General features: G+C 42.2%; 1 protein-coding gene across 1 annotated transcript; it reads left to right on the top strand.

Annotated features, from left to right (window-relative positions):
- The first annotated feature begins 243 nt into the window (after positions 1–243).
- On the top strand, positions 244–9,283 carry LOC124058406 (RNA-binding protein MEX3B-like). The gene is made up of 5 exons (XM_046387631.1): positions 244–1,092; positions 2,308–2,546; positions 2,761–2,806; positions 4,519–5,246; positions 5,499–9,283. The coding sequence occupies exons 1-5, from the start codon at positions 459–461 to the stop codon at positions 5,907–5,909; spliced, it is 2,058 nt and encodes a 685-aa protein (XP_046243587.1). The 5' UTR covers positions 244–458; the 3' UTR covers positions 5,910–9,283.
- Positions 9,284–10,857: the final 1,574 nt, after the last annotated feature.

The following is a 10,857-nucleotide window of genomic DNA, read 5'->3' as shown; positions in this document are numbered from 1 at the left end:
TGGATTACTCTCATGACATCCCACTTGTGCATGACGCGCACTGAATGCGTCTTCCAGTTAGTTGTGTTCACTCGTTTGACCCAAAGTCGCGCGTGAATTCACCTTACGAGATTACAGTTAATCAACATATATACACAGAGAGAGAACTGAGACCTGCTTATAAACTGCTGCACACTCCACTCCAGTAGGTGGCGGTAATGCATCTAAAAGCTGGTTGACAACCGCCATAAAACATCGGAAGAAGAGGAGAAAAAGAAGAAGAAGAAGAAAAGAAGAAGAGGAGGAGGAGGGGGAGGAGATTACATTGTGGGGAGGGCTGCATGGAGAGCTGGAAAGACAAAACAAAGCCACACATTTCAACCAACAAGCGCTGGTCGCTGTTTTGTTAACCAGGACAAATTCAATCAGTTATTTGCATCGATTACTATTTAAGGGCAATATTATAAAAGCTTTGCATCATGCCAAGTAGCACGTCTTTGCTGGAGGCCGACGAGGGAGAGTCCGAGGTCCCGCCGCCACCAGTGCACGCTTTCGCCGGTATGGGCCTTGAGGACCACCAGGGCACCCAGAGCCAGACCCCCGAACAAACAGACGAGAGCCTCTCCTTTCACCACCACCATCTCCCCACGGTTCCCCATTTTAGCCTCCTCGGTACGGTGCTAGACTTGAAGCCTCTGCCTCTGCAACGGTCGCCCTCGGGAGATGAAGTGCACATAACAGCAGCACCCGAGGACGAGGAGCCAGAAGTTGTAGCCGACTCATCGAGCTGCACAGGTAGCTCCTTGCTAGCGCAGGCCCACCTTCACCGACACCTTCCATCGGGGCCGGGTGGCTCCGTAATGCCGTCCGCGATGGAGCCGCCGCACATCGAGACGGTCTTATTGTACAGCGGTGACGAGCGGGATGATAATGTGGTCGGCGGCAGCGCCCTACCACCGACCAGCGGCATGGCGATGGTACCGTCCAACGTGTACGGGGAGTTGGGCTACGAGGCCGAGTCTTCGCTGTTGAGTCGACCGAAGAGCGTCAACACCACAGAGTGTGTGGCTGTGCCGAGCTCCGAGCACGTCGCAGAGATTGTCGGCAGGCAGGGTGAGTCGACGTCTTTCGGGTGATTTAGGTTGGATTTATTAGGTAGCTAGTTTCTGGGAGTTTCAGAAACTTGGTGGGAACTGTAGTTCAAGCAGAAGTAAAGTAACGTTCAACAAAAATAAAATAAAACGACACACATGAATAAAAACAGGGCAGTAAATGTAGCAAACTATTTAAATCGTTACGACATGATGTTAGGCTGTCAAGAAACCGTAAAGCTTCTATAAAACCTGCAGGTTAGGCTAAATTGTGGGCATTTTGTCGCAAGTGAGAAATGTTACCTTGATGTTAGCTGACTCGTACCTTGTTGTGAAGTTTTTTTTCTTTAATATGGCACATAAGAGTAGTTATGTTTAGTTTAGATATCAAAATCATCTATGAGTAAACCAAACTACTAATTAGAATCTTTGGCTGTGTTAGATTAAAAACACAACAGTCCACGTTAGCTTGAAACCAGCTAGATTAGCTTAGCACTCGCTCTAACTGGGTCAACATCACCCTCGCCCAAGACCCTAAACAAAAGTTTAACGTTAACTGAATCACAAGTTCTGTCAACCAGCAGGCCTCTCTGTGTTTCCCCGCTTTGACAGCTCGTTTGTTTCGTGGATGTTTTGCCCGTGCTTCGTTGACAGTGAGCCTGTCCTCAGCCGTGTCTTGTCGAGCTAAAGTCTTTGCTTTGTCTCGAAGGAGAACATGAGGAGCAGAGTGTTGGTCACCATTGCTTTGCCACATCAGCTGCAGGTTAACGTTATAACGTTAGTTAGCTCCGCAAGACGACCGAGACTTTCCACTGAACACGACTATCTTTTCTCTCATATCCAACTCCGTTATCTGGTCTTTTACATAAATTGAACATGGCTCAGTGGTATGATTGAGAGAGTGTTATTATGTCGGATTTCAGACCAGTTGGGGGAGGGTACACGCACTGCAGTGTTGACAACAACAGGAAATGGCTCTGGTAATGATGTTGGACTCTCAACCACAGCTGAAAGGAATATTTAATTTATAAGCTATGCAACTTTTAAATGGCATTAGTCACTGCATACTGAAATTCATGCTCCCTGATCTTTTATTAGTTCAATCTGAATATATTGCGTATTAAAGTTTAATATTATGTGAACGTTAATGTAATGTAACAAATTTTTCCAAACTGAACAGTAAATAATCACATTTTCCCCTGTCTTTCCTTGTCTCTCTCTAACCTGGCACTGACAGGTTGTAAGATTAAGGCACTTCGAGCCAAGACCAATACCTACATTAAAACACCAGTGAGGGGAGAGCAGCCGGTCTTTCTTGTGACAGGACGTAAAGAAGATGTGGCCATGGCTAAGAGGGAGATCCTGTCTGCAGCCGAGCACTTCTCTCTCATCAGAGCCTCTCGAAACAAGACGGGCCCCCTGTCTGCTGCAACTGGTCCAGGGACCCCCTCCCTTCCTGGACAGACGACCATTCAGGTCAGCAAGAACGTGTTTATGGGTCATGGTGTCGCTCAGCTTTGAAGCTATGAAACAGAAGTTGTTATGCAGTGAATCAGATTAGATGCTGTCTATATAATTAAGTGTCGTGTATGTTGCGACATAATCACAAAGGCTCCGTGTCATCTATGTTTTTAGTTGTGTTTGTCATTCAAAGTGTGTATACTAATCCTGAGTGATTTCAACCCCACAGGTGCGGGTACCATATCGTGTTGTAGGGCTCGTCGTGGGTCCCAAAGGTGGGTCTTTAATTCATCCTCATATAAACACTGTTTGCTTCAGTCACTGCACTTCATGTCTCAAGGAAAGTTCATAAATTTATGCTTTGGCAGTCATTTTGATTGTTATTTTAGTGCAAATGAAGAAATGACAAGCTTGAACAGTGTTGGCGCAGACGGGTGTGTGCCAGCATACACTGACAGAGCCAAATTGTAATTTTGGACTAATGATGGGTTTCATAATGGCAAAACGAGTCGAATTTCCTCATCAGTGTCAACAGGAAGAGAGCAAAAAAACTATATTTTGGAAATTAAATTAATTTCCATTTGTTTTGCACAATGCAAGTGAGCATTGACAATAAGACAATACATTTAAAATGTGATTATTAAATTGATACTGTGCCACTGAGGTGTGGGAGAGGGAGAGAAACCTCCCAAAGGTTGATCCTGTTAAATTTTACTGCCAATGTAATGCTCCGCTTTGCTTCTTACTAAATGTATGAGTTTTTATTGTAATAGCCTATACATAACAGGGTTTTGTTTTTCAATATATTTACTTAATGTGTCTTATGTTGCTCAGCCCTACTCAAGAAGGTTACATTTTGCCCTCACAGAGTCTTTAACCCCTTGCCCTATAGACATTACCACCTCAGTGCCAGAAAGCCCTGGGTCTGATCTGTAAACTGTAGTGGTTGGTTGTGAACCACCGGTGAGGTTAACAAGTAAAAATTACATCAGATTTGAATATGGCGAGGAGATGCGGTGAAGTAAGAGCCAGTGTGGAATTTTAATGTATTTGAGAGTATTATTATATATTTTTAGAGTATTTGGTGTTTACAAGATTGAGATTTAAAAAAAAAATTGTCTATTGCTCATCAAGTGCACATTAATTTTTTGAAAGTGCACTGCAGCATTTGTTTCAGTACTTTTGCTTTTAAATGGTCACCATTGAGCCATATGTCAAAAACAGATGTGCAAGATATCCATTGTGTTTCAAACGTACAGTATCTGCAGTTGAAAGGGTTCTTTCACTAGACCGAAACTCACGGTCTTGTGGTTGGGTGGTATGTGCTTTAGCCAGCTGAGTCACCAGGATGGCCTGCAGTTCAGTGCTATAATTATTGCACAGCTGTGCTTCTTCCAATTTCAATGTCAGATTGATCAGTGAGGAAAATAACAGAAGCATAATTACTGAAAATATATAGTGTTGTTAACTGTGACTGCATAGTCTTTAGCATTACTCTACTCGGGCCAATTATTCAACTTGACACAATCGGTTCATGCCGTAGTTAAGAAATGACAATGTTCTTTTCTTAGATCCGCTCTTTTCTTATTTTCTCCAGCTTATGTATTCAGAACTGTCTTGTCTTGACACGTAACTGTCTCTCAGTCATCACTTATGACCCAATTGTAGTGTGTCTGCAGAAACCCTGCCTTCGGCCTGTATTTTCTTGTTTTCTCAATGTTTTGCTGTGTTTGGGGCATTTCTGGGCATCAACACTTGTGAAGAAAGAAAGCTGGTTGTTGATTCTCATTCCCTGTTTGTCAGACATTGATGTCTTGACAACCTGGGAATCAGACTTGGCAGTCAACTCTCTTTCTTCAAAATCGCTCAATGCTGTGTTTACAAACGAGCAAAAAAACCAACAAATGCTACATATTATGCCATTTAAACCTCGTGTTTAAATGACAGTTGTTTGTTGTTTAAGTCTTGGTCTGGTCATATCTTTCAGGAGCAACCATCAAACGGATTCAGCAACAGACCCACACCTACATTGTGACACCGAGTCGTGACAAAGAGCCGGTGTTTGAGGTCACTGGGATGCCAGAGAACGTGGATCGTGCGAGGGAAGAGATAGAGGCACACATTGCGCTCCGCACAGGAACCTGCGGCGGCATTGAGGCTCCTGGTGTAGACAACAATGACTTTCAATTCAACGGCACAGATGTCAGCTTTGACAGTTCTGCAATGCCAGTAGGGCTGGGGGAGGCTGGGTGGCTTCATGCCGGTGCATCATCACCGGGTGGTGGCCTGCTGCCAGTGAGCATCAACGGTACTCAGAGAATAAATAGCAATATTAACAGTGGTGTCAGGATGTCTTCCACCTACCGCAATGACAGCTCCAGTTCCCTGGGCAGCGGCTCCAGCTCAGCCGACTCTTTCCACGGCAGCGGGAATGGTAACCGGATGGGAGACTTTAGCCCGACCTGTGTTTTTAATGCCAATGCTAACAACAACAACAACAGCAATAGTGGCAGTTTCTGGTTCGGCGAGAGCCTTCTTTCGATGGGGTCTGAGGAGCTGGTCAGCCTGGGGGGAGGAGGAGGTGGCTCCTCATCTGGATTTGACCCATTAACCATCTCGACTGCTCAAGTATCGCACCCTGGTGCTCAGCCACAAATCTGGAGCCCCTTTCTGGACCACCAACCCCTTCAGGCATTTGATGCTCGTCAATCTCAGGTAGGTGGAAATCAGCGGGTGCATCGCGTAGACAATGTTTAGCTTGTGGAAGTTGCTGTTTATATCTACTGCTAACTTTTACTCCTTTCCTGACAAGAACAGAAGTCTGTGCAATGACACTGACAGCCCAGAAAATTCACTAAAGATCCATAATGTTGAAAATGGAGAAATATTTGTTTTGATTTTTAAGATGTTATGATTTTCAGCTGATGGTCATGTAATGTTGTCCAATGTTGTCATTGATGTCTCCAGACCAGTCAGCCAGGGACGCCCCGACTGTCTCCAACCTTCCCTGGGACAGAAGCCTTGGAGCACCCTCAGGCCCAGCGTGTTCAGCGAGGACCTCTTGGCTCAGTTGCAACCCTGGATGCCCACAGATTCCCCTCTTACAACTCGGCCTTCTCCTCATCCAGTGAAAGCACTGCCTCCTCTTCCTCTCCTCCTGAATCCTCCCTCTCCTATCGACCGGGGCTGGGATCAGCAGTGAGAGGACAGGAGATATGCATCCACTGTATGGATAACCAGGTGATCGCTGCTTTGGTTCCCTGCGGCCATAACCTCTTCTGTCTAGATTGTGCCACTCACATATGCCAGGGTCCAGACGCTGTCTGCCCGGTGTGCCTGTCCTCAGTCACACAGGCCATTCAGCTCCGCAATATGTGATTTTAATTCCTTTACTTTGATGGCTGACGAGGATTCAACCTCCTCAACACTTCCAACTCATTACATGTGTGGGGAGATTACAAAACTGACCCCAAATCAGTGTCTAGATTTGTCCTTGGCTCGGTTTTGTGCATACCGGTGTTTGGTTGACAAAGGTGAGGAAGAATAGGTGAATAAGGAATGATCTGTATTTTGGGCATGGGTTAGGGTGTTCAGCCCGTTCATGTGCCTGTTATTGTGAAGTCTTCTTCCTTGATTGATTAATTGATTGATCAATGGGAGGGTTGGAAACCCTCTGTGTAGCATTGGGTGGGGCGGGATATGCTCATGATTTTTGATTTTTGTTTTCCTCTCCCTGAATTATTTACTTTATCTTTTTTAATTTACAGTTTCTGCTTTCCGATATTTTATTACTTTTTTTAAAAATGTACTTTGAATTCTGTTAGATACATTATGTCGGCTTAAGTTTTCTTTTGTCTACATCTCAAAATTTTTATCCTTTTTTTTTTTTTTTTTTTAAAAAATATTATTTTTGCTGCTAGAGTTGTTTTTATGTGCTGAAATAAGGCTCAGCCCCTTTTCCTCTATTATTATGCTCATAGTGGGAAACTGAGGAAAAGGACAAGAGGTGAGCATGTTTACATGAGTCCCACATATGAATATGTATAAATTGAGAGTATATTAATATGGTTACCACAGAATTCGAAATATTATTAGGCTAGCGACGTGTATCTGTGCCACTCTAAATAAGATTTGATGTTTACATACTCTTATTTCATCAATTGGAATTTTTGAGCATTGCTGATCTTAACTACATATTGATACACGCGTTTGAGATCTCACACTCCACCAGGAACCTGTTGTTGCCTCGGGTTTCTTTCCCAGTTTAAACCCAACAAAGCGGACGGCTTCTTTTTTAATTTTTTTGTGTTTTTTTTTTTTAGAGCAGTAGGATGTTACACAACTTTGGTATTGCCACGTTGCTTTCAACTTATACTTTAAAAAATGTTTACGGTAAACTTGTGCCTAATTCCGTTCTGAGTAAACAAAAGAAACAACTGGTTCAGCGGACACACAGTGTTGCTCTGTCTTAAAACAAACTCGTGGCCTTTTTGGAAAGCCTGTAATTAACTGACAACACAATCTGCAAATCCAGATTTTGGCTCAAAAAGATCACAAGCTGACAGACTGAGGTCTTAAAGTATTTGTAGAAGTTCAATCTCTTAAATGAAAATCTTCAGTGATCTTTATCACTGGGGTGTTTTCTTGTTTTCCATCTTGTTGAGCCTTGTCGAGTATCTACCACCCACTACTTTCTTTTTAAGCGCCAAACACTCCCTTTTGGTTAATTTCTTTTTTCCACATTTTTTTTCCTTCTTCTTTTTTTTTTTTTTTTTTTTTTTTTTGGAAACCATGTATTGGTTTTTAGCTACAAAGATATGCACAGCTTGTACCTTTGGTAACATTCCTTTTCCCCTTTATTGCAGACACTTAGTAGATGGTTGAAGTATGGCTACTTATTAGTTAAACCTCACCTGGGAGCCAAAAGAGCTGATACTGAACTATGAAGACAGCTGTAATCTGGAACAAATCCCCGTACTGTACAGACAACCTGCCGACTTGTAGGTCATCTCAGAAGTGTCTTTCTTTCACTTCAGCTGCTCCCACCCTGTCTCGTCTCAGCCATTTTGTTTCCTCATTGGTAAACAGTCGGCAACATAATTCCATTGGGATGCAAAATATTGAGACGGAGGACTCCCGTTTTGATCCCATGTCTCGTCTACCAGGACTATGCAAGAATAGTCTCAGTATGGTAACTACTCGAGGAAGCACTAGATAAATTTAAGTCCTCGAGTTTTAATTACTGAGCTCAAACAATCTTGGGCTTAAACTCGTAGACAGACATACACCTTTTGTTTTTTTGTTTTTGCTACATTTCAGCTGGGGTCAGCTCTCATTACCTGCTGTAATGCACTGATGATTTTTTTTCATTTGGTACACACTTTGATTTTCATGTTCCATCAGCTCATTCGCTGTTGACCTGTGCCCTACAAAGCGACAAAGCACAGACTTCTCCAATATCTTATCATACTTTTGATTAGATGTGACCCCAATCGCATTGTTTCACACGCATCTGTCAGTTCCTCAGCCTGGAAAGTGAAAAAAATGGTACAAATGGGTGGAAATCATCTCAAAACTTAGCTTTAAACACCAGTGTCTCTAGACTTTGTTTTTACAGGACTGAATGACGTTTCAAAGGGGAAACAGCTGGAATGACTTCATCTCAGATTGTGCTGACACTACATAAGGTCAATACTGTTGCTTTACTGCGTGGACATTGGACTGCAGACCCTCTAGCATTCCAGCTGTAAACAATATTTGGGAGTTTTTCCACCGCTTAGCTCTGTTTCCCAAATATCGCCTGTGTCAAGGATGATCGAGCTGTCTTGAGGAAATGGAACCAAACAAATCCCAAAAGTGCAAAAACAAAAAACCCCTCTGCATCTGTCCTCTCGGGTCTTCTCTCCGTCCTTTCATTTGACTCGTCTCAGATCGACAAAGGGTCGATCTTTCTTGGCTCTGTTTCTCCCCCTGAGGGAATGCAATACACCGTCGGCCCTCAGTTTATCGACATGAATCTATTGACATTTTTGTGTTATGTATTCTATAATATTACTATTAATGACTGATAAATATACAGAATTATTTTTATTTTGTTACATTTCATATATATCTATACATAAATATATCTATATTAAAATGTTTACAGTAAGATTTTAATTTTTTTTTTTTTTAAACTTTTCTCTGAGTGATTAAGTGAATGAAGAGTGGAAAATCCTGAAATGTTGCAGGAGGGTGTCAACGCTATCTGCTTGTAGTTTAGTTATTAGTTTACAGTATTGATGATAATAGTATTGATAGCTGCCGTTTAGCCTAGTGGAGGTTGGAATGTGCATCACAAGCATGTCTTCATAATGTACCGGCAATGTAAAACGTCACAACTGCAACTGTAAAAAGGCCAAGGATTCAAGCTGCCTGTTATGTCTGTACGCCACCAAATTAAGAACGGTATACTGTAAAATGTATCTTAGATTATCTATATATAAATACATACGTATATTGTTAAGTTGTACGAACAGTTCAAAGTATTTGCTAATTTTACTACACTTTTGTTTTGTATATGTAGGAGGAGTCTTATCGCATATAAATTCTTCAAACTGAGTCAGGAGTTTAAAAGCAGATTATATTTTATAATGGCCTTTTAAGTTATTGCGGCCAAAGCACTGATATTATATATTTGCTGTAAAGAGAATTTAAGAGTTTTATTTTTCTGATATTAAAGTTACTTAATAAAGACGGTTTCATTTAAAGCCATGTCAGATGATTATAGTTCATTCATTGTGTAAAATAGTGTTTCAGTGTTTCTGCTTGCACTCACTTTGCATGGTCTGCTGGATGACAAGGGGCCCCTCTTTGTTTCACCATATTTGCGAGATGAGAGAATTTCCTCACCTTCGTTTTGACAAGTTTCACTAATAATCACCGGGACTGTACTGCCACTTTTCTACACCTGTGTGCAACAGGCTCCTTGTTCTGACTGGTTCTTTGGTCAACCTGCCACAAGAAAAAGTTCCTGTTGCCAACAAGATCCTTTTTAATTGGCGGCAAATTATTGGGTTAAAGTTAGCAGTTGAAAAACACAAGGTGTCTATCATTATTAATGTTACAGCTGTGGGGTATCACTAGTATGGAGCTTGTTGCAGTGGGAAAATGCCACAATGAGGGTTTGAATCGCTGCTGCCTCCGTCAGCATTAAGACAGGAACACACAACATCCTTTGGGTATGTGTACATGCTAGCTTTCCGCATGTGGGGTTAGGATTTAAATAAATTTCACCTCCTCACTGATTCTCAGAAAAGTCAAAGCTGTTTCCATCAAACATTTTTGCTCAGCGCGGCTGTTGTTCAGACAAATTGGGGCGTTGGGTGTACGGGTGGCTGTTTTCTTTCAATGGCCACAGGGTGGCAGTACCTTTCCTTGTGTTCTGAATTATCACCGTTTGTTCATTTGGCGGCAGTGGACAGGAGGCGCCGGGGAATGAACTGCCAGCAGTATAAATTATCTGATACTGATATTACTACTTCATATACAGTATTTATCAAGTTTTACAAGCCAAAATTGCCTCCATGAGTACCACATCCGAATCTATTATCCAGGCCTGAGAAATACAATGAGGAGCTAAATGGATGCCCTACTGACCCCACTCACTAAACTCATTAAGTTTATGGAGAAACGTTGATGGGTTATTAGCAGACCTCCCAGAAGATTAACTCTCCAGAAACCCCTTTCATAGTTTCAAAGGAGTACATTTACCATTAGAGTACATTAAGGAGAGTTTTATATTTTCATCAGACTTACAACTTCTCACTTCTGTCACAAGAAAAGAAGGTAACTTTACTCCCTCATACGTCTTCATTACTGACAGAGTGAAAATACAGTAGGGCTAATTGCATATTAAATCCAAGCTGGGTGTTGTGCAGCCGCAGTGAGCCATGCTGGTCCTCTGGTGTCAGCGGTGCTTTTTGCTGCTGCACCTCACCGTCCCCCTCATACAGCTGTTTTCCAAAGTGGAGAAGACTCTCTAAATCCTGTCTAGGCCATCATCAAGAAGCAAGATGAGTCAAGTCTTGAGGTGGCTTTCACCAACAATTTCCAGGGATCAAAATGTGCAATTTTTCTGTTACAAAACATTTGCATTATGCTGACAGAGTTGTGTGAAGAAACCACTGAGCATTTTACACTTTTAGAGCAGCAGAAAGATGATTTCCTTTCCCACTGGACTAATCACCAGGCAGCAGAGCCAAAGCTCAGCATTATATTTTATGACTTGATGCATTTAAAATTTTCTACATATCTTGTAAATGTTAACATTCACTTGTCTTAAGAT

This window comes from Scatophagus argus, chromosome 4 (genome assembly GCF_020382885.2).
Source record: "Scatophagus argus isolate fScaArg1 chromosome 4, fScaArg1.pri, whole genome shotgun sequence".
Taxonomy (NCBI): domain Eukaryota; kingdom Metazoa; phylum Chordata; class Actinopteri; family Scatophagidae; genus Scatophagus; species Scatophagus argus.
The sequence above is the reverse complement of the archived record's forward strand: the minus strand, read 5'-3'. Positions and strand labels throughout refer to the sequence as shown.